The sequence below is a fragment of the Haliaeetus albicilla genome, chromosome 3 (genome assembly GCF_947461875.1).
Source record: "Haliaeetus albicilla chromosome 3, bHalAlb1.1, whole genome shotgun sequence".
Classification (NCBI taxonomy): Eukaryota; Metazoa; Chordata; class Aves; order Accipitriformes; family Accipitridae; genus Haliaeetus; species Haliaeetus albicilla.
In genome coordinates, this window is record NC_091485.1 from 49421568 (window position 1) to 49445901 (window position 24334).

The 24334-nt window shown below is 39.3% G+C and overlaps 1 protein-coding gene across 2 annotated transcripts; it reads left to right on the top strand.

Moving 5' to 3' along the window:
* The first annotated feature begins 2790 nt into the window (after positions 1–2790).
* On the top strand, positions 2791–24274 carry RIPK2 (receptor interacting serine/threonine kinase 2). Of its 2 annotated transcripts, none has more exons than XM_069779629.1 (11): positions 2791–3435; positions 6785–6938; positions 8119–8274; positions 10578–10735; positions 13949–13998; positions 14349–14510; positions 17695–17780; positions 17960–18049; positions 18665–18770; positions 22266–22445; positions 23678–24274. In XM_069779629.1, exons 1-11 carry the CDS (start codon positions 2903–2905, stop codon positions 24001–24003), a joined length of 2001 nt encoding a protein of 666 aa, XP_069635730.1. In that variant the 5' UTR covers positions 2791–2902; the 3' UTR covers positions 24004–24274. The 2 variants fall into 2 exon arrangements, with proteins under 2 accessions (XP_069635730.1, XP_069635731.1); XM_069779630.1 differs by lacking the exon at positions 2791–3435 and adding an exon at positions 3780–3799.
* Positions 24275–24334: the final 60 nt, after the last annotated feature.

Here is a 24334-nt window from a genome sequence, read left to right on the forward strand (position 1 = left end):
AAATAATCGAGTTAATTTATCCAGAAAGTCTATTTGCTCGCTGCTTTAGAATTTCCTACTCTTTCCTACTTCCTACTCTCCTACGAGATTTAACTCTTCGATGTGATTCCAGAAAACTGGGGTGGAAAATGCCAGTGCTTTTGAGATACAGATATGCTCAGGTGAGCATTGCATCCCACTAACACCATCAGACAGGAACACACAAATTAGCACTGGCACATGCAGCTTTGCTACACATTGTCTCCATCACCCTCTTCTTCTTTTAACAACCACACCTTTGGGAAGTCCATCACGTACTCTTCACCGATGTGGGAGCTGCAGTTCCTCTGTGAGTGAAGTCTGAGGTGTCACTATGGTTGCATAGACAGATAGATGGAGTTTTACAAGAAAATGCTTATCTTCTCAATCTTCAGTATACTGAAAGCATAAAAACTAATCAGAGTTCACCATTTAGTCACTGATTATGCCTAAATCTGCCACTGATTTTTCCTGCAGGTCATTTTGCACTTATTACAAGAAGGGATCCTGTTTACATTGAGAGATAGATACCAAAGGGATTTTAAGCAAAAATCAGTAAAACCGAGAACAATAAAGTTTAGATTTTTTTTACATGTGGTGAACTGCTGAAACAACCTGGGTCTTAAACTGATTGAGAAATACACTTACAAAGGTATTTCTCAAAAATTGTTAAAAGTGATTAAAAAGAAAATCAACTGCATGTACTATGAGTGAGTGTAATACAAGTCTCTCAGATATGAGGTTGTGACCCAGTTTACAGCTGGAAACAGAAAGCCAACAGGTATTGTTACATGGCTTTCCTGAACACCATTGCAGCATTGATTTAGAGCCAATTATACAGTTAATCTAAAAATCAGAACACCACATATAATACTTTAATTGACATCACGTCATATTTGAGTCTTACAACAGTTAACAGTTTAAAAACAATCTCAAAGGAATATGTTAAACTTTAATTTGCACTGCAATTACTTTGTATTTTAGCTGCAGTTCATGCCACATAACTTCAACAATGAAACCTTAAGCCAGTGGTGATGCTTCTTATGTCATTTGAGAGAATGCCTAGTGAAAAAAAGGGGAATTTCCAGAAGCAGTAATGGTTTACTCTAATTTTTCCCTTGGAAGCCCCTCCTTGTCTTGAGAACTCCAAGTCACCAATTTATCTTTTTGGAACTTCTGTTTTGGTGTGCCAACAAAACACGCAGCTCACCACAGTGCTACAGCCACAGCACTCAGATCAAATGGAGCATTCCTCTTCCCTGTCCACCCTTACCAGCAAGCTTGCCTTCAAACTCTGACAAAATTCCTAGAGATCTGTAGAAAGCAGCAACTAACTACTTATGCCTGTTACTCATTCTGTATTCCTTTACTGTGATGAAAACATCAATATTGCTTCCACTCAGCTAGCAGAAACTGGCCCAGTGCTGTCTTAGCGTGGTCCAAAAAACCCACTGACACCAACGGAAATGGACAGGCTCTTTAGACAATATATAAGGTTCTAAGCCACAAAACTTCTCTACATTTTATAACAAAATGCTCAGTTAAGTAAAAGACTAGCATAATACTCTTGGCACTGTTACTGATCTGTCACTTTTTATAATCACTATAATTTTCTTGGTTTTTAAGTTAGTATGCTTAAAATTATAAATATACATTAAATCAACACAATACATGGCAACAAGATGCACAATAACTTTTTGTACAGTGTCTTAAAATTTTTAGTATAGTGGCATTTGTAATCTCTTAATGGGAAATACCATAAGTATATATTTACGCAGTGGTTTTGTAGTACATGCTCACTGTGTATGTCCATCGCATATTATTTTCTTTAGGAAACAAAATCTTTCTTGTATATCAAAGTTGAAATAGTATGACAAATAGCACTACTGACATGGTAAATACAGAGAGGGATATGTATAAACAGATACCCCAAACCTGCATACTGCAAACACTGCATGAAAATTACACTTCTGGGAAACCACCTAGTGTATCTCAAGGACACAGGCTAAATGAAAACTGACAAGAGAGTAAGTCAGCACTTGCTTTATATGGCTGCTCAGTATGTTAATAATGCTGCAGCATTTGGAGGATGTAAATCGTCCAAGATGTAAGAAAACTGCAAAAACTTCTCAAAGCTATCTGAAGTACTAGGACCTAGAGAGAACTGAAAAATAATTGCCATGCTTTAAAACGCATGCTGTGAAATATTGCACAATACCATAGTCTGAAAATTTAGCTGCTTTCCCTCACTCTCTGGTCCCCAGACATTATTAGGAGAAAAGAGGAGAGGTGAAGAGCCACGGACGTTTAGCCCAAGGTCCACGCACACGGAAAGGTCAGGGGTTCGCTCTATTTACCTCCATTTCATCCTGCAGAACTGTCACTCCTCGTGGAAAGCTACAGACTTCTAACTTTAATTTAAAGCGGTTTTTTTTTTTAGCCCGTGAGAGCTTGGTTTGGCGAACAGGCCTTGCAGAACCTTCCCGCGTAACGCTCACGCAGAACTATCACAATCCCATCAGCCGATCAGGCAGCTCCCTGAGCCGGGGCAAGGCTGCACCAGCACTTTCTAGAAATGTCAAAATTACCTTTTTGCAAGGCTGCTATCCTGAAAAAAAAAAAAAAAAAAAGTCTTCCTAGGACAGACTCGGAGAGGACGTGCCTGCCGCCCGGGACAGAGCTGGCTGCCCCCTCCCTCCCCCCGCGCAGCGGATCCACACCCGGAAAGGCGCAAACCACCGCGCCGGCGGGCGGCGCTCCGGGCCGGGGTGGGCGCCGGCGGCCCGCAACACCTTTCGGGAGCGGGAGTAACACCGCCACCCCCGCCCGCCGACCCGGACGGAGGGGGGCGCTGTCCCCTTCTCCCCCGGCCCCGGCCCGGGGGATGCCTCCCGGCACCGCGCCCCGCCCCCCCCCCGAGGAGGAGGCCGCTGCCCCGGCGCAGCTCTGCCGGGGGACTGCCGGGACCGGCACCGCGCTCCCGCCGGCTCTCTCCGGGCCTTCCTCCTCCCCGCAAGACTTCACGGCGGCGGCCCCTCCTTCCCCGACCCGGCGGCCCGCGGGAGGCCGTTTTCCTCGGGGAAGGGAAGTCGCTGCTCCGCGGGGGCCGAAGGAGGAGCGGGCTGCCGGCCGACCGGGGAGGAGGCGGGGGAAGAGGCGGGGAAGGAGGCCGAGGGGAGCGGCCCGCCGGGCTCCGCCGCGCCCGCCGGAGAGACGGCGGAGTGCGAGGATGAGCGGCGAGGACGGCGGAGGCCGGGCGGGGGCCATCAGCTACGCCCTCCCCTCCATCCCTTCCAGCAAACTCCCGGATTTGCGTTTTATCAGCCGCGGCGCTTACGGTACCGTGTCCGCCGCCCGCCACGCCGACTGGAGGGTCCCGGTGGCCCTCAAATGCCTGCAGGGGCCGCTGCTAGACAGGTAACGGGGGCGGGGAGGGGGAACGCCAGGATGGGGCTTCGCGGGCCGGCGATGGGGGCGGCGCGGCTGCCGGGTGAGGGGGTTCCCCCCTCACCCGGCAGCCGCGCCGCCCCCATCGCCCGCCCCCCCCCCCCAGCCGAACCCCCCTTTCCCCTAAACCAAGAAGGGGGTCCCCACGCTGCCGCTGCCCCGGCGAAGGTAGCGGGGTGGGTTTCTCGGGTTGGTGGATCAGAGACCGGGCGTCTCGGTAGGCAGCGCGGCTTTAAATTCCACGGGCAGGGGAGATCCCGCGAAGCGTGATTCAGCTGGAGCCATGAGAAGGCACGTACCAGCCCTGGAGCTTCCCCTCTTTCGGTTATTGGAAGTGAGTGGTTTCAGTCTCGGCGTGTGGGACAGAAAGCAGATCGCCTCTTTGGAAGGGTTTTTCTCCTGCAGTGTGCACCTTGCTTCCTCCTCAAGGTGGGATTTGCACACTTCAGTTTCTTTCTCGTCTGTTGGCTGCTGACCATTTTGCTGAAGTATCAGCAGGACGTTAAAATACAGTGAATGCTGTAGATCTGTTGTTTACAGAGAGAGACAGAGAGCATATAAGGAATATATTACTGTATCCACTAGAGATTGTTTCTAGCTCCTAGAAGAAGTTTCTCCGAGTCAATGCACGATTTTTTTTTTCCCCAGATCTCACAGTACTGAGAGAAGCTAATTTAAAATAATAGGCTTGTAGGCCCCCACATACAACTGATACTTTCCATAGCTCTTCGACTTGTAGCAGTTGTGTTCCCCATTTTTCTTGGGCCCAAATGACAGCATGTTTATTACAGGAGCTGTCACTCCATTTAAGGGAGCAGCAGGTAATAATTTTTCATCCACCTCTACCTCATTCACTCCCTATAGTGCCAGTTTTTTATCATATCAGTGCAAATTTGCCTCTTCTTAGGCTGTCTGAAGCCTGCCTGACTGTAAACCTGCCTCTTGTGTCTTATCTAGATGTCTTTTATCTTTACTGCCTCATGTTTCTTTGATCTAGTGTTAGGCATCTAGGCAGAATAGCTTCACTCAAAATAACAAGGCTTCTAGTCTTGTGACTGAATATGCTAGAATATAACATAAGTTGTTTTAAGCTATCTCGCCTCTTATTCCCCAGGTGTGTACACACAGGCTTTATCGCTGAAATCTTGCCAGAATGAACTGGAATCTCAGTTACGTTATTAAGCAGGAATATTGTGTTCTCGGATAACTTTATTGTTGGGTGATTTTTTTTCTTTAATTGAAATGTCTGCTTAAATCCCTGCTAATCAGAAATTATTATCCTCTGAACTCAGTTGGGAGAAAACAGCAAATATTATTTTTAGCCTTGCAAGAATTTAGACTAGTGTGACATCTAACCTGTGAAATTATGATGAAAAGGGTAACTGAGGTAATCAAAATAGTTCAGCCACCTACATATATCATGCAAAGCTTGGAAGTGCTATGAGAAGACCGAAAGCTGTAAGAGATGTGTTATACCCAAGTCTCTGCAGCAAGTGATTTGTCAGTTGTATAGCAGGCAACATAAAATGCCATCCTGTAAGTGCTGTCAAGAAAAGGGAAGTGTTCACAGGGTAGTTAATTCCCCAAACAGGAAGCCTGCACTGTGTATCCCAAAACTTGCTGTATGACCAGGCAAAGAGCAAAGCCAGCTGGGAAGCGATTGTGGGCTTGTATTAATTTAGGCATTACTCAATGCCCTTCTGGTATGGAGCAGACAAAGGTGAAGTGAGTTACAGACACAGGAATAGACCTTGATATGTTGCAACTCATTTCCTGGCTACAACTGAATCCCATGCAGATGTGCCTCACAGTCTGGGAAAACCCCTAGCTTTCTCAAACCTAGTCTTTTCTGGAGAGAGGGAGGAAGGGAGGGAGTTGTGTCTTTTGTCCCATGCTTTTCTGGAACGCTGCCTTTTTACTTTGATCGTTTCCTAGAGTTTCCTGTAATAGAAGCCTTTTTCTGTCACATAGATAAGGACCAACAGTTGCCCTTAACTTCGAATTTAGATGGATGTGAAATTTTCCTGTCGTAAAAGCAGCAGGCTTTAGTTCTCCAGGCTTCCTCTTTTCCCCATATACTCTGACCGTCTTTCCTTGTGAGGGCTAGATCTACATCAGTGGGTCCAGGCTGATGTGAGCTCTTCAGTGTGTGCCCCGAGCTTGATGGACGCAAGCTGGCTCTCACCTGGGAGCTGTATAGTCACATTAACACGGTGCTGTGTTGAGCAAATTGTGATGGGCATAGCCCTGGCTTATATGCAGCCGTGCCCCAGCACAGCTGTATTGCTTCTGAATCTGACTGGCTCACATCCAAAGGATCAGTCTTAGATGTGCTGTAAAAGTCCTGTATTTGGATATCCTAGTCAAGTACTTGTACCTGTACCAGTCTCTGCTGGTATAAAATCTAAATCTTTTTTTCTTAGAATTATCCTTCATGGTCCAGGTATCTTCACTGTCAACAAACCCATTTTTTTCAAGAACATTTGAGATATGAGGCATACCAAATAGTTTATCATTTTTAGGGATAGAAGCATACTCAATCTTAAATAAACTTGAGCTTCTCGAATCCACATGCTGCAAGGTCTGAATTTGTAAAGATGCATCAAATTCACATTTATGAGGAGGTTTGATGTAACAGAGAGCACTCACACAGCCAAATTCAGGCATCCAAACATCATGAGGCTGGTCCTTTCCTGCTTCCTGTGCAACCACAGAATGTTTTTTCCAGAGGGTGCTTCAAAGCAGGGGCCCAGTTTGAAGGAACAATTTTATGTGAAAACCATACATAGTTGGTCATTCCTTTCCTTCAGAAACTGCAGGTGCATTCCTTTAACCCATATTATTTTAGTGCATGTCAGTGTCCACTAAATTTAAATGGTTGGAGAATTGTGAGTATTAAAATCTCCACTCTGTAGGAAATTAATATTGAGCTTCAGTGAAAACTCAGGCTTTGAAGATGGGCAGTAAAATAGGACAAATGTAGCTGGTTATTACCGTTATGGTTACACAGGATGATGAAAGTTGCAGTTCTGACTGTATCCTTATTTACTGGAAACATGGATGAAATGTGTGATGGAAATAGAGAGATTTGTGTGCTACAACAAAACTGGGGAAGCTATCTTGTATTTGTATTTGCAGATTCTAATTTGTCTTACAGCATCTTGTTATCAAAACAGCATAGTAGGAAACAAATGGTGAAAGGTGGTGGTACTGCATATAGATACATAATTTTTTAAAGAGAATATAGTGAAGCCAACATTTGCTTTGAGTTTCCTAGTATTGGTATGGTAATTTTTGTTGTTTGTTTGTTTTCTTTAAGTGATAGAAAACACCTTCTAAAAGAAGCAGAGATATTGCACAAAGCCAGGTTTAGTTACGTTCTGCCAATTTTGGGAATTTGCAACGAGCCTGAATTTCTGGGGATAGTAACAGAATACATGACAAATGGATCATTAAACCAGCTTTTACATGGGGTAAGTGTACCTGCAGTCTTTAAATACAGTCCCTGGTTGTTTCAAATAGATTGTGATTTCCATACTTAAGGGAAGTAGTATAGTGAAGTGTATTATTAGTAATATTTCAAATCAAAGGACAGTCATTATCACTAGTAGTTTTTTGGTGCTCAGATATACTTTCTGTATCCCAGAAAGACAACCAAACTCAGCAGACTTTAGTTTTATTACACTTTTTCCTTTAATGTCATGACCTATGACTGGCTTTGAGTTGAATTATTATATATAATCACTTTAAAAGCCTCTGTTGTTCTCTAATTAGAAGCTGAAATACTTATGCTTACTTAAGCCTGGGTTTCAGAATTATTGCCAATGTAAAGATCACACGAAGATGAGGGGTTTTTCCTGAATTTGAATCTTTATTAAAAAAAGTTAAGATTTTGACTTCAGTTTGTAGAGGTCAAATATTGCTAATCTAAACAGATATGGATATTTCTACCATATCTTACTCTCAGGGCTAAGTTCTCCTGTGCTGAATTCTCAGTTGCTCCCACTAGCTTGGTCTGAGCATCCAGTATTGCTATTGTAAAGCTACTGCAGTTTTGTCTCAACAGCACTGCAGTCTCCTCTGTACATACAATCAATACATATCTCATGCCTTAGAGAGCTCAGCTGTGTGTTTTTCATAAAGGCTCTAGTGTCAATGTAACTTTTAAGATTTCAGTTGAGTTTTACTGCCTTTTTCTTGGTGTATTAATATTTATAAAGGTAGTATTTTGTGCCTAGTTTCACCACAGCTTTTTTTTTTTTTCCCAATGTCACTTGAAGATATGATTCTTGCCTTCCTTTGTGTAGTACTCATAATCTGTGGGTTGCAAGTTTCATACAGGAGTTCATCTGTAAATCATATTTCTATATGAGTGAGTAATGTAGTAAATGTCCTACATAATGTATAGCAGTCATAAACTATTATGTGAATGCTAGGGAATGGAAACATAACACTGCATGATTAACACACATATTTGTTTTAACAGCTAACCAGTCTTAATGCTCAGTTACAATTTTTTAAGGAGTTCATGTAATATGTTTTGAAAGATTACTGCTTGTCAAAGTCACTTCCTTCTTATTATAAAAATGTCTGTGTTGTGCTGTTAGATCAGCACAGAGGATTATATTTGGTGTTGTGTTTTTATCTTGGCAGAAAGATGTATATCCTGACATTCCCTGGTGCCTGAGATTCCGCATTCTTTATGAAATTGCTTTGGGAGTAAACTATTTGCACAACATGAATCCTCCATTGCTGCACCATGACTTGAAAACCCAGAATATTTTGTTGGATGATGAGTTTCATGTCAAGGTAGAGTTATTAATTTTCATGTTCTTCAGCATACAGAATGAGTGAAGTAGAGGAAGAAGAGTGAGGATGTGGCCATACAGAGGGGATGTAATTGTATGCTAGGCATTTTCTTCTATCCTTGCAGACAGAACTTTTGAGTTTTTCTTTTGAAAACTCTGCTTTGCTCAAGTGTGGATATGATCCATCTGAAAAGACCAGAATGCCAGAATTCGGGCTGTTTCTGCTATAGCAGTAGCTGATACTCAGTAGCAGTGACACTCTCATATGGCAGCCTTCCAAGGGTAGCTATGTCCGGCCCTTTCAGAGAAGAAAATAGAAAGTGTTCTTGTCTGAGATGCTGAGACAAGTTAGTACTGGAGGACAGTAGGTCAAATTCAAATGTTAATACCCCATTTGAAATTTATCATGCAATATGTACATATATGTTCTGTTAGTGTAGTATAAGAACATGTAAAACGTAACTGCAAAATCTGAACATGTTGGAAGATGGCTTTTGTGAAGCTCCTTAGAGCAAGCAAACATACACAGAGAAGTGACATTAGTTTAAATCTTTAGTTCTGCCTTTTAAAGTATCACTGCCATGATGTGAAAAAGAGACTAAAAGTACTTCTGACAAAATGGTTAGGTGCTTCCATAATTGCAAGGGTTGGGGTTTTTTTTGTAAAAGATTTTCTGTTTTTAAAATTGATAGAATATACTATTCAAGTAAATGAGCAATAAGAAGTATTTTGCACTTAATTTATACTTGAATGGCGAAAGCTTCAGTTGTTACTATGAGATTAATCTTTTTGTGAGTTCTTTGAATAAATATCAAAGATCCAGTGCTGATTTGTTCTTTCTCCATGTCAAAGACTTTTTTCTTGGCAGCAAGGTGCCTTACGCAGCTTTGTCTCCACTCACACCCTCAGCAGGTCATACCTCCTCCCACTCAGTTGTGCTGGTATTGCCATCTCTCAAGCTTCCTGGTAAACCTGATTGGGGAACTGGTCCAAGTAATTTTTTTATCGACTCTCTTTTTTTAATCCCTAACAGCATTGGTGTGGTCTGGTGCTCTGCCTGACCCCATCTAAACAGTTGCTTTGCTGGAGCAATTGAAGGGAAGAGGTTAACACTTGCATACATGCTCTGCCTCCTGTAAGGAGTCTCTGGAAGACTGTCCTTAGGGGCTTTAAGTGTTTTTTGAGGGTGAAGCAAGATTCTCTAAATTAGGACTGCTGGCAGGAAATGCAAGAAAGGTTATCATGCATGCCAAATAGAAGAAGTATTACATATGTACAAAAGTAACACCATTCATAGAGTGCTTCTGGCAGTCCCAGATCTACTGAATAAACAAGAAAACGCGACCAGTTACAGTGAGGAAGTCTTGATGAGAGTGAGTTGTAGAGAAAAAAGGGTTATTTTTTACTGTGGATTTTGACTGTATGCTCTCCAGAAAGCTTAATTCTGTTATCTTAGCTGCTACAGTGCTCACACAGGCATCTTTGTTGAAAACGTTTTTGCTATTATGCAAATCCTGGACAAGTGCAGAGCTCCTAGCTGGCTGCTTATCTTTCTCCCTTGTATGCCAGACACTCCGCAGCTCAGCCCACAAGCTTATTCTGCTGGCTCTTTGTCTCCCTACCTGTAACCTCATCTGACATCTTGCTCCCTGGCTCATGGATGTCTGGGAATGTAAACTGTAGTCAATTAATTCTTTATGTAGATGTACTGTAAACTCTCTAGGAAGGGACAAGGCCCCAGAGTGCACAGTAAAGAAAATGTTCAGCAACTTTTTGCAGCACAGAATTTCGGCATATCAAAATTATTAATTCAAGATTAATATTTCATAGTTTTGGGGGTGAGGTGGAGTGCCCTAAAATTTTTCTGTGAAAGCAACTGTCTTCGGATATCTGCAAGCTAAGTTACGTAGAGCTATTATGATTTATACTAAATTTGTGCTTTCTTCACAACCAGGGAGCTAGAAGTACTCAGTCATTTTTTGTTTCCTTTTTTTAACCAAAGAAACTGATTTTTTTTCATACGGGACAGACTTCCATAGCAGATTCCCCAGCCATAGAGTATATGAGTCCTTCCTTAAAAGAACAGGATAGGGCAGGGCTATAGGGATAGCATGAGTCATGACCTGGGAATGTTTTCTGAACTGGAGCTGGTGTTTCTTGTTGCTAGGACAACCACATACTTTTTGTGTGTCAGTTAAGGACTTTAAGTGATCCATTCTTTCGGGCATATTTCAGGAATTTCTAACAATGGTGAGCAGATAAATCTAGTTTTTCTTCTCAGAACAACTGATTTGTCCTTTCCAGATTGCAGATTTTGGCATGTCAAAATGGCGTGTCATATCCATGTCGCAATCACGAAGTGAAACCTCTTTGCCAGAAGGAGGGACAATTATCTACATGCCACCTGAAGATTACAATCCCAGTCAGAAAACCCGTGCAAGTGTAAAACATGATATCTACAGGTAACTCCTGTTGTTCTCAAGTGGGCTTTGCAGTTTGATTTCAGATTTGATTTACAGAACTTAGATTTTAACATATTCTCAGCGAATCTATTATTTTCAGTAGTAGTATCATAGATGTATAAGCAAAATTCATTGGGGAAAAAAAGAATTGAGTGGTAGCTGGATTTAATGACTCATTTCTTTAGGAAACACTGTGACAAGTGTAATGCTCCAGAAATTAAGCTAGAACTATGGAAACAGACAGAGAAGACTGCTTTCTATAAATCAGTGTACACATACAGACAATGTAGGGAAGGAAAAAAGCTGTTCACACTGTTAACTCGATGCACATACCCTTGTAATTTGTGCAGATCAATTAACATGAGTTGCAGAATGTACTCGGGGGAAAGAAGAAAACATATTTTTGGAAAGGGGTTAGGAAAAATCAGGGTAATGGGGTTGGAGAAAGTATTTAGAGAGATCTCCTTAAGGAATAACTTTATGAAAGTTCAGGTAGATTTGCGTCAGTTCTGAATAGTAGAACTAATAGAATAGGAAGTGGCGGCAACCCATATAACAAGACGGCAATTGCTCTTAGGATATTGGAGTTACAATTAGCTAATCTGAAAAGGCTTGGATTACTCAAAGATTACTTGAATGATTGTGGAGGAAATTGTCATGTGTAAATGGAGTTTTGAGGAGGCCTGAAGAGGCATATCACTGTGACAAAGTCAATCTCTCTGTTGCACTCTACCACCTTTTCCTTCAGCTATCTTTGACAGGGTTATATTTTGGTAAGAGATTAATCAGTCTCAGAGGGTCTTACTGACTTTCAGGGAGACCACTTTTTCTCTTAATTATCCCTTACCCTTAAGGGGCACATGAAGTTCCTTGACATTCCTGTCCAAAGAATAGAGATGGTAACATACCTGCTTTCCTCACCCTATAATGAGAAAATCTGGACTAGGAAGACACTGAAAAGGAATAATGGTATATTATGGGAAAGAAGTATCAGTGTGATGTTATCTCCTCTGGCTTCTGATTTTAGAGGATTTGGAAATGTGGCTGGTGGCTTAATGAGTGAGTGGAGATGAGGAAGACCGATATTTGTTAGAAAGAAAAAAAAAAATGCCTGTAGAAGAATAACAACCAAATGGGAGAAAATAAGAGAGAAAAGATCAGTAGAAGAGCTTAGAAAACTGATAAATTAGGTAGGAAAGAGATTATTTGAGATGAGAGAAGAGAAACTAAGACAACACTGTAAAGAGATGGCAGTTCAAGGCAGGAAGATATGAAGGCAGACAGTGAAGGAAATTACCACCAGAAAGGTCACACAGGAAGATCTGTGCTCAGGATCAGAAGGAGATGCTATGAAGCAGAAATAAGAAAAGAAAACATGAATGGTGTAAAGGGGAATCAGCAGGAAGTGGTATGCTGCAGTGTTGTAGAATTGAGAAAATAATCTTTAATTGTAGAGAGATTCCAAACTGAATGAAAGGCTGGATGTCTGATTAATTGACCACAGCAGATACAGCTGAATGTTGTTTAGATACTGAAGCTAATTTGTGAGGAAGGATATTTCTTAAAGAAACAAATCTTTTAAGCAACAGTCAAGTAGCATTAACTTTTACAAAAGGAACAATTTGCCATGCCAAAAAAATCAGCCTGCATGAATTTCTCAGAAATGCATTAAAAGAGGCTTTCTAACAGGGAGGACTGCTTTTATTAAAAGTTACTTGAATATTTTTTAACATTGATGAATGTTAAAATATGAATGGAATAAGTAGTTAGGAAAGCTCAATTTAAATGATTGATTTTAAGTGTCAGTTATTTCGTTCATTCTTAATTTTTTTTATTCTTCCTGACTGGTAGCTGTTAGATGATGTAATGCTTAGAGGCAGTTAGATGTAACCTGTATGCAAAATTTGGTACTTCTTAGTGGTGTAGGAAAATACTGTCTTTGTGTACAGTTATTTCAGTAGTTGAGCAAACATTTAGTCTGATAACTGTAATTCTTCTTTAGCAAAAAAATAATCCTTTGCATAGTTTCATTTTTATTGCTTCAGTGGAAATTGGATTTCAGGTTTTTTGAAGTAACATTTTAAAAGCTTTTCAATATATTTTTAAATTGATTTACTAAAAAAATAAGGGAGAAGAGGTAAGTTTGCAAGGATATGTTTGATATTGGAAATTAGGTTCTTAAGCAGTGAAATATTTTTGCTCACTCATTTTAGCTTTAGAACTACTAGATTTGTTCCACACACCAAATTCCTATTCTTAAATAGGAAAGCCAGATTCGGGGTTTTTACGTTATTTTATTTTCTTTTATTTGCTTTAACTGGGTTGATTATTTTTTTAATAAATGAATTCAATGCTTCCTTTAAATGAAATCATCTAATCTTATTTAAATTACAAAGTTGTTTAAAGTTACCTTTTTTTAATATATCCTGACAACTGAGGAGAGTGACTAGTCTACTAAAGGTGGAGCAGGTCTGTATTCACTGAACCACTTCCCATTCATGTTGATGTGAATGGAGAAAAATGTCACCGGTTTGAGTAAGCAGATGCATGTTTGGTCTCCTAGCTATAGTTCAGGGTGGTCTTCCCGAGAGTCTCTTTTGTAAAGTGAATGCTGTATGTAAGGGACATCCCTCACTATAGAGAAGATTGTATATGTTGAAAGTATGTCTGTCTGCGTGGGAAGCTGGGGTGTGCTTCCCGGGTGCAAGTCTGTATCTTGCCTGACTCTTCGACTTTGTGTTGGGATAGAGGTGTGGGTGAAAGCCATCCTCCCTGCTAGTACCCTACTTCCCATGGGAATGTCAGAGAGTGTCAGTCCAGACTGGGGTGATGCCACAGTATTGCAGTTAGGACAGAGCAGTTGGGACTCTGGGGCTCACTTTAATTTGCATACGGAGATTTAAACTGCATGTACATAGTTCATAAAGTTTTAGCAGAGCAAAGCTAATAGAGATTTAGAATAGGAGTTTATATGCCATGTACCTTTTTTGTACTTAATATTACTAACTAGTTCTGGTTGAAGTCACTGGTTAAAATTCCTGCTAGTTTTCATATATTCAGATCATTGTTGTAGTTAGCTATAGTCAGTCCCATGTGCGGATGCGCGATCGTTCTAGCAAAATGTTTTTAAGAAAATGTAAAGCTGAGAACATTGTGTTATTAAGTGTTGGTAATCTAAAATAGTGCCTTCTATATTTTTTACACTTTGAACAGTTATGCAATTATTATGTGGGAAGTGATGTCCAGGAAACAGCCATTTGAAGGTAAGGCCACGTCTTCCTTTAACTTATTTTTCCAGCCTTACATAAAGGCTAAACCTGAGACCTGGGTACCCTGAGACTTCATTTGCGGGGTTACTTTTTAATGATTCAACTTATAAGCTTGTTGAAGAATACTTTGAGTTACTTTTCAAATTAGAATCTTTTTCTGTTTTTTTTTTTTAAATTACAGTGTTGCTTGATAAATTAAAAATACATTTTTTTTGTAAAAAAAGAAACATAACCTGATTTTGGTAAACTAGAAATACTATGTCTGAAAACTAAATTATTCCTCCTATAGTAAGCTATTTATATTGCATATATTTCTAATGACTGCACGATGTCTATTTTGACAGAAGTTATAAACCCCTTGCAGATAATGTATAGTGTGTCACAAGGACAGCGACTAGACTTAAGTGAAGAAAGTTTATCAATGGACATTCCTCATCGAGTGCTCATCATAAGATTGATAGGAAGTGGATGGGCACAAAACCCAGATGAAAGACCGTCGTTCTTAAGTGAGTTTACCTTGCATAATGAGAAAAGATTTTTAAATTGCCAGATTTCTATTGAACATGGTACTTACAGAGGAAGGTTATAGTCACAAAAGGGAAGTGGTAAAGATATCAAGAGATATATGTGCTCAGTCTTGTAGCATATGATAAAGTGCTTGTTTACTTCCACCATGCCTATAAACAAACTTGCCTGAATAGAACTATGTGTATGCCATAAAACCAAGTTGTTAGTTGGAGTCTTGCCTTTGCCGTCTCTAATTTACCTGTAAAAGAACAGCATGTTTTGTTTAACTACTTGGACTTGTGGGGTTTTGTTTATTGTTGAAGGGAACTTTTTTTAAGAAGGTGAGGAAGAGAAGTATAGAATGAGTACTGCGGGATTTATGAGCAAGCTGGCAAAACATCAACAAACCATTGCACATCAGATAATCTATAGTGACTTCACCTTGCGTTTGCATCTCAGTTTAAATCTTTTTCACTGAGACTGTCTTTGGCTGTTCCACCTCCCAGATTGAGCAGGAACTGGTTGAACCCACACACTTAACTTTTTCTTCCCATCTTTCCTTTGTTCAGCTTTTTGTTGATGAGACTAAATATAGATACCTACAGCCTTTTTTACAGGGGATTTCAGAATTTAGAGAAAAAGACTGAAGCGCGAGCTTGTAGAGATTAGGGTGGCTTAGTGTGAACTGGAAAAGTTTTGTTTTGATTTTTGCAAACCTGTGTTTGTTGCACTTAACCAACATACTTGGTGTATGTTGAGTCCAAATTCATCCCCCATAACAATTTCTCCTTAATATGCTTAATTTTGTGGTGACTTTCAGTTCTTGTTTGGCTATTGTGTAAAAGTAATTCCATCAAAATTGGCAGAAAGTGATGACCTGTTTTCAGCTGTGAAATTTGCTCTTGCAAGTGTTGCTGTGGTCACATATGTCAGTGTGGTGAAGCTAACAGTGGTTCCTGCAGCTGTCTCACTGTGCTCCTTTAATTTGCGTGTGCTTTAAAAACTTCTTCCCTGCACCTTTAGAAAACATGATCCTGATTCTGTAGGGAAAGCTGAATGACCTTGGAGAGGCAAAAATGTAGAATAAAAGTGTTACTGAATTTATTCAAATGTCGAACAGTACAAAGAGCTCTGGCTTAAACAATTCTATATTTTAAGTTTCTCACTGCTTAGGTTGAATATACAATAACTCAAACCTGAAATAGTAGGGGTTTTTAGTTGGTTCTGGTGGGTTTTGTTTTTAGAGTTTGTTTTGTGGGGTTTTTTTAATGTTATGAGTGGAGACATCTGTAATCTTAGTGTTTCATTTGTAGCTCTGGTGAACAGAAGTTTGTTTATTATTTTGAAAACCTTTATAGGTATACTTCCTTTGAACTGGAAAGTGTGTTAGAAAGTTGCTGTTCAGATACCTTACAAAGAAACATTCATAACTTCATTTTTTTGCATCAGTTTGGCAGAGGACAAAATGGGGACACATCCAAACACATACAGCATCTTCATGTTCAGTTTACAGTCCAAAATTAATTACATGACCTTTTTTGAGGCATTCTTATTTTTGCATTAAGAACATTTTGAAATGTCAGGTTATTTTGGCATGAGTCTGGTTTGTAAGATTGTAAATTGTGGATTTTTTTTTCCCAAGGAAGGAAATACATCTATTTATTTTTTTTTAAATCAGAAAGAATAGACACACCATGATATTTCCTTATGTATTCTTGTTTTCCTGTGTCAGTTAACCAAAAAAGAATAGCAATCAAAGTCTATGGTCACACTGTAGGGATAATTACACAGGATATGTACTAAAGTGTGAGATAATTTGGGTTCTGTTACTAGTGCCATGTCTGTAGTAAGATTGTCTTTGAAGAAAACATGCATTGCTTTTTCCCCTACTTTACTATCATAAAAAGAAAGAAGAAGTTGCAAAACTGTTGCAAAATTAGGGGAAGTAAAGTTCACTGATTGGGAAATTTTGCAATTACCATAGGACGGGGGGGGGGGGGGGGGGGACCAAAACACCCGAACCTCCTTTTTGTTAAATAAACTTCAGGTAGAAAAGCTCAGTTAACCTGTCTATTCCCCTTATAAAGAAGGGATAAAGACTGCTTATCACCATGTTTCTGCATGTACTTGGAATGTGTACTTACAATTAAGTTATAATCAACAAAAATTAACAGTGTAGTATTTCAGTGTGGAAAATGAAGTGCCAAACCTGTAAAACTCTGTTTTAGCTTATGCAAGAAAATTAGAATGCCAGTATTGAATGTATGTCTTGAAGATGTTAGTGGAAAAAAGTTAATATGGGAAAACTGTGGTAAAATTATAGTAAAAAACAAAAATATGTTAATAAGGATGCAGTGTGACAGATTGCTAGTATGGTAAATGGATTTTGCCGAATGGGTGGAGTCCATAGAAATGCAGTAGAATTGTGATATGCCATCATCCTTTCCTCAGGTTTTGTTGTACCTGAGCACAGTTTCAAAGAGACATTTTTATAATACAGTCATCTCAAAATTTGAAATACTTAGTTTTGTAAACCTTTCAGCATTGGAAAGCAAGGGAGCATAGCACAGGTTGTCACTTGTTTATTGGGTGGTCCTGTGTCTCCCTATGTGAGTAGATGATTTTAACTTCTCTGACTTGCTACCTTTGGTGAGCATGAGGACACTATCATTTGGATTCACTGGATGTGATAGGTCAGTGCCTTGACTATCACCATCTTCTCTGGCCCTGCCGCACAGCATCTCTTCTGGATTTTGCTGTGGTGGGTTGTTTGTTTATTTTTCTCATATAAATCTTTAACACCTCTGCTGGAGCGGGAAGGCAGTGACCCACTCGGAGGTCTTGTGCTATTTGGTCCCATTTAGCAAACCAGGCTTGCTGGGTCTATCTTGAAATATAGCAAACCCGCCGATGTATCCATTCCAGGAATGCAAGACTTGCGGTCAGGCACAGTCCTGGATATGGGGTGCTGAGATGGCCAGATCAGGACAGGGTTTGTTTTGGTGATGTGAAACTGTTGCATTTGTAACAGGTGAAAGCAAGAAACTTCTGTTTCGCAGTGTGAGTATTCTGATATGTATCAATAGGCAAATTACTTTTGTAAATGTAAGAAAGTAGCTTTAGTGAAATGAAAACTTAATTTCCACCTTAAATCCTTCAGCAAAGTACTCTTTCTTTGTTTAGAATGCTTAATAGACCTTGAGCCAGTCCTGCGAACATTTGATGAAATAGCTATGCTGGAAGCAGTAATTCTGTTAAAGAGATCAAAGGTAAGTGGCTTTTGTTACAGTCATGAGTTGGTCAAATAAGTTGTAACTTTTGCTTGCTAAAAGAAATGTAATCTCCTTTGTCATTTATCTCATCTCGTATCTGGCTGAAACATGTTTGTACAGAGCTGTCATCTTGTCTTATAGCAGAAATTTAATACAGGTAAATATGTCTCTTGCAGTCACTATATGAATCACGATGTATTTGCAAGAGTGGAAAGAAAGCAGATGTGGAGCAGATATCTCTAAATATACCTCTAAATCCCCAAGAGGTAAATATTTTACATATTGCATTTGGTATGTCGGCGTGATTAAAGATCCTGAGAGCTTTAAAGGGTTGTTAACTTAGTAAGGGGGAATTGTTCTGCAGTTTACTTTCCTATGCAGTCAGGAAAGGCATAAAGCATTAGTTGAGCCGGGGTTTGACAAATGCATAGCCATATAGGTGAAGATAGTAAAGGGTGGGTAAGCAGAAATAAGAAGGGCATGTTTGGTAGATCCTCTAAGTGTGGGAAAGCCAGTCCCTCAAGGAGGAATGCAGCACACAATGACTGCAACATGTAAGAGACTGTCTTCTACTCCCTCACATCTCTGTGGAGCTTGCTTATACAGGGCCATGTAGATTTGCTTTTACATTTTGATTCTTAATGCTGCTTCTTTTGATTCGTACTAATAATTAAACTTCTATACAAAATTGTTGTCAGCTTTGGAAAAACAGAAGTATTAGGATTACATAGATTTCTTCTTTTTTACTGTATTTTAATTGTGCTGTCTATTGAGCATTTAGATAATAGGGAAAAGACAGTGATGGGATAGTACTCTGTAAATCATTGCAACTTTGTATTTATTTAATGTGCATTTTCATTATACAACGGGAATCATTTCAGGAAACATATTCTGGCTCCATACAATGTGATGCACTTCCCCTTCGGAGCATGTCTCCAGATGTATCAAGACTCAAGTCTGTTCCCAAGTGTAATATCCTTTCATCAGGTAGGGATACTAATGACTTCATATGAATTTAAGTTGCCATTGCAGCTTTACACTCCCACTGTAACATTGCGTTTGCATAATAGATAGTTGGATCTCCATTTATGTCAGAAAAGTGATGTGTTTTGTAAACTTAGTGCTCTCAGTAAAAAAAATTAGAGTATTTTAGCTCTGATTTTCTGTTCCTGTCACTTGAGAAATCGTCACAGCTCACAGCTTCGGTTTTCCTCTTCAGGGTCGTGAGTGCCAAGATAACATTTACTTGTCCCTTCAGACCCTTGGCAGTTTAGGTAATCATTTGTGAACTACTTTTAAAGATAAAAAGGCTAAACCTTTTGAGGTTCTCCTAAAGGTGAGTGAAGTGGAAGTTTCTAATGCAGCCCACCCTCTTGATTGCTTTTGATTCAATGACTAAAACGGCTTTAATAAATAGATTGCCTTGCAAAAGTATCTACACAGACCTTTTGTAGCTGTCACCTTTTGTGAATAAAAGTTGGCAAAATTCCCAGACAAAACTCAATTTTGAGGTTTTGCTGACATCCGAAGACAGAAAAATACGATGAGACCCAGGTGAAATAGCAATACATTATGAAACTAAAACTGCACTTGAGTTTCTTCTCTTGAAAGAATGCAAACGTATTTCAAAAGAAAGGAGCATCCTTTGGCTTTGCAGGGACCAGTGGTGTGAAAGCAGACAAGACGTTTGACTTCACTGGTGTAAGTAGGGCATCAAAAAGCGTGCTGAAGTGCTGCAAAACTGGAGGTGTTCTGGTAGAAGTAGGAGGGCACAGGCAGTTTCTTTTCCAGCTCCTGTTTGAATACATCCACAATTCTGGGCTTGTACTCAATGTACTAGAAAGATATAAATACAGCAGGAATTCCAGGGAAAATAAATTATGGAAGGCTTAAGGAATTTGAGTTACAGGGGGAAAATGGCAGAAAGCAAATGTAGTGTAGTTTGGCTGTACCTCTACCCAAGCATTTCTCTATACACACTGCATAAAAATCTTAAAGGTGAAGAATAACTTGTGGTTACCAAGCTTAATAGGAATGTTGTGATGAATTTTAGAAAATGGAATATTAGATTGAATACAAGCATGGACTGTAACTGTAATCCGATAAGATAATGATAAATGTCAGCCCTTGCTGCTGGTTCCTGTTAAAAATTTTCATATCTGCCCATGGAGGTCATTGATGAGTACCATGTGGTGGTACTGTTAATCTGATTGATCAGTTGGTGGTCCTTTACAGAGTCACTGCTTAGAATTTGTTGCATGTATGTATAGATACTGTAAAGCCTGTGAAAATAGTGTCTGCAAAACCATACTACAGCAGAAGTGTTTGTCATTACTTTGCCAATATCTGCATCGGGTAGTTTTATAATGGAAAGCAAGACTGATATTCTTCTTACTTTGCCTAAATTAGATGCAGTTGTTTCAGGTGACAATCTGTTCCCAGGTAGCTGTTGGCAAGAGATGAGCGTGGCATGGCACCAAGGCAGAAGTTAATGGCTGTAGATTTTAGTTGAATTGTTTTTTCCGCCAATACAATTAGAAGACTTTTTCAGAAACTTGCTCCTTCAGAGTTAGAAACTGTCTTCTAACTTTCAGTCTCTTTAATTTTTCTTCCCCAGCCACCTTATACACACACTTGTTCGTGGGCATTGCTTTAAGCTTAAATAGCTCTTTTCCCATTTTATTTCTGATAGAGAGAGTAATCCTTTAATACACTTTGTTTTGCTAGACAAGCAGGATACACTCTTTTGAAGTCCTTTTGTAAAATAAGCTTCTTCAGTCTCCTGGTATCCTACTAGTCCTCTCTGCACATGTTCTAACTTCAGTCATTGAACTAAGGCTACCAGACATCTGTACTTAGTATTAAAAAAGAGTTACGACAAGTGATTTCTTCCTGAAATAAGAACTTTACTTAACATACATTAGAATTTTATTTTTCCTTTCTCACAAGATCCTTCATTGTAGAATAATCTACCTAGGTGGTTTTTTTTCCTCATCTCAATTCCAAATCATAAACCCCAGCTTGAAGCAGAAAGTCTAGATCTCATGTTTTGTGCTACCAAATTTCCACTTCTTTTACTCCAGTCTTCTAGGTTAGCTAGGTTATTTCTGAGTAACCTGAGTCAACCTGGTCTTTCTGAATAACATCTGCAAATTTCCCTAATATTTCTATTTTTTATGCTGTGGTTACTGGTGGAGTTCAGTCTCCCATACTAGTACAATCCCAGTAATTTTGTCTCTAATGCTATTAAAGATCTGTGTGTGCCTAGAGTTCTATAACAATCCCAGCAGAGCTGTTTAAAATCCTTTTCTAAAATGATCTTTCACTCACACCAGTTGTCTCCTAATCCTTTCTCATTCATGCGGTAGATAACATCTGCTGCTTTCCACTATATAGCTCTGCCCAGCTTACTTTCTCTCTCTTTAATGAAATGAAATGCTAGTTACTATGAGTTCTAGTCCACCATTTTTTAAATAATGAGAGTGTCATTTCTTTCACATTTTCCTACTCCTGCTCCTTTTACTTATAGCCATATTCTTCCACAGGTCAACGCTCTGATCTAGCAATACACCTTCAAATACCCCCCATTGGATGGGTATCTATAAATCCTGAGCTGTCTAGGGGGCTACTTGTTCTTATTGTGTCTTTAGATGTTCATCTGAATTCTTACGTCTTCATCTCTGGTTCTTAGCCAACATCTCTGAAGCTCTTTATCAAGTGACACTGTGAAAGTCTACTATGAAAACAGGATACAGAATTAGGCATATGCCCTGTAACTGGTTTCTCATCAGCTATTTGTCATCTCTTTGAGTCATTCCTACTGCTGCTTTCATATCCGTCATCTTTTTCTGCCATAAAAAATCCTAAAAATAGAAACTATTAAGCTTTCCACCTAATAAACACCCTTTTTCTCCCTTTCTTTGCAAACATTTACATGAAGCTTTCTTGAACTTATATGCTGTTTTGATGGACTACCAAAAGCTTCCATTGGCTTCCCACTGAATGTTGGTCTTGATGTTCTTTCCCTCCACCTGAATCTTTCTTTCAATCTTTCCACCTTTGTTAATGCTGCCAAACTTCATCAAAATAAATTAGTTGGCTTTCATGCTGACTCCTAGCTAGCTCTCCAAACACTTGAAAGTGTTATTTTGTTCTTCCAGTCCCTACAAAAATTTTCTGTCATACAGTGCTTTTTTTTTACGTTCATATCTACTGGATTTATTCTCTCAATGTTTTTTTTAAATAAAACAAGACCCTCAAAACCCATGGTCAAGCCCTAGTAAAAAATAAGGGACATAAAGGTACCTGGAACCTGAGTGTAAGGAATAATGTGTTTGAAGAGAATTTAGGTTGGTTATGACTTGTTTTATGGAATTACCCTAAATATTCTCTGATGGCTGTGTTTTATTTGAATATAGAAGTAATACAGCTTGCTCTTTTTTTTTTCTTTTTTTTTACCTCCCTTTTTTTTTTTTTTCTAAGATGGAAATTCTGGGGTTCTACACTCTCTCAGCAGTCAGAGCACAGATGAAAATATCTCTGTAACTCAGAGCGCCAAACTTCTTGAGCATCCATACAGTTATTTTCCCTCATCTGACAAGAGTATTTCAGGTGCCTCAAATTCTGCATCATGTATGCTGCGGTCATCACCAATTCCTTCAGGTACAGCAAACACTGATTTAATTCCAAGAACCACAATAAGTGAGCTAATATCCAATATATGCATGTATGAAATGGAAACTGGAACTGTTGTTCATCTGTAAAATGAAAACAAAGCATTCGACAAATTAAGAATGCAAGTAATTCTGCCCTTGTAGCCTTATATTACAAAGTAAGTAAAACCAATGTAAAATGTGATCTAGTACATGTACCTGTAGCTTCTAGCTTTTTTCTCTCCTTTTAAGGAAACTTAATTCCTGCTGCCTTGGGTCTTCTTTATCCCATTCCCTTTGCTCATATTGTTTCTCCTTCCTACTACTGGTGTATCAGTGCTGCAGTCCAGCAGAACAGGAATAAAAGTCAGCTTGAGTTTAACTCATCTTGTTGCCTGTCACTTCTCCCCACTTTTTAGGCTTGTCAGTCTTCCTCTTAGTAATGGTGAGGCAAAGAGAAGCAGCTGCTGTGTCAGCATCTCACCTTTATTGATCTGTGTTACTTGAGAGCCCACTGCATGATATTCCTATGCATCAAAATAACTGTTAAAAGTGTGCTTCCAAAAAAAAAACCAACCCAAAAAGAAACTTTAATGCGTGATTAATTATTCAGAGAGATATTTTTGATGGGCCATACAATAACATGCAACTCTATAAAGATCTGCCACATCATCCCTCTTCTGGAAATATGAGAATCTGCAGCTTTTCACTGTACAAATCCTCAGCTTGAGGAAAATATGCAGGAAACTACAGGGATGGTTTAAGTAAATTTCAATAAAAGTCCCACCGCAAAGTGAAGTTACCACCTCGCTCTTTTCAGTACCAGGTCAGGTTGAACACTGGAACAGGAGGCCCACAGGGGCTGTAGAATTCCCATCACTTGGAGATGCTCAAAATTCAGCAGGAAAAGGCTCTGAGCAATCTGAGTTATCCCTGTACTTGGCCCAGCTTTGAGCAGGCCATTAGACCAGATGTGACCTCTTTGAGGATTCTTTCCAACCTAAATTATTCTGTGATTCAAATAAAATAAATACTCTAACCACCAAATCTGACAAATTGGAACATTTTAAATGTGGAATACAATATGCTAAAAGCATGCTTAGTATTCTAGTGTATTTCTGACCAAAAAACAAGTTTTAAACAGCCCTTTCTCAGCTTGTTCTTTATTCTATGGTGCTATACATTGACAGACAGTTACAATACTAAATTTTTTTTTTTTTTTTTTATCCTCTCCAATCTCAGATTTTGTTTTGGAAACCATACAACAGAATGTAGCTCATCAATGGATCCAAAGTAAAAGAGAAGAAATCATTGATCAGATGACTGAAGCATGTTTGAATCAGTCACTGGATGCTCTTCTGTCACGATTTTTACTCATGAAAGAAGACTATGAACTTATAAGCACCAAACCTACAAGGACATCAAAAGTCCGACAACTGCTTGATACCTCAGATAGCCAAGGAGAGGAATTTGCCAGAATTATAATACAAAAATTGAAAGATAACAAACAGCTAGGACTTCAACCTTATCCAGACATTGTATCTAATTCTCTAAGACTGCATCTTTAAATTTATTCTTTCTATATGAAACCATGTGAATATTTCTTACAACACGATTCTTATTTCTATACAGTAGTTTTATATATGTACTGCTTTGTCTTTACTATGCCTTTGTAGAGTCTCAGAAATGACACTGAGTTTATCTAGACTGCATTTGGTGAGTTACCAATTAATCAGTTGGAGTGCAGTCATAAAGCCAAACACTTGACACTTGTTGACTCAATTCATAAAAGTATTTTGTTTATACATGACAAAGAAAAAACATTAAATATTCCGTTTTACATATTTTCTGTTTATAGATATCCTTTCCTTTCACCTCACAGGCTTGAAACAACCCATC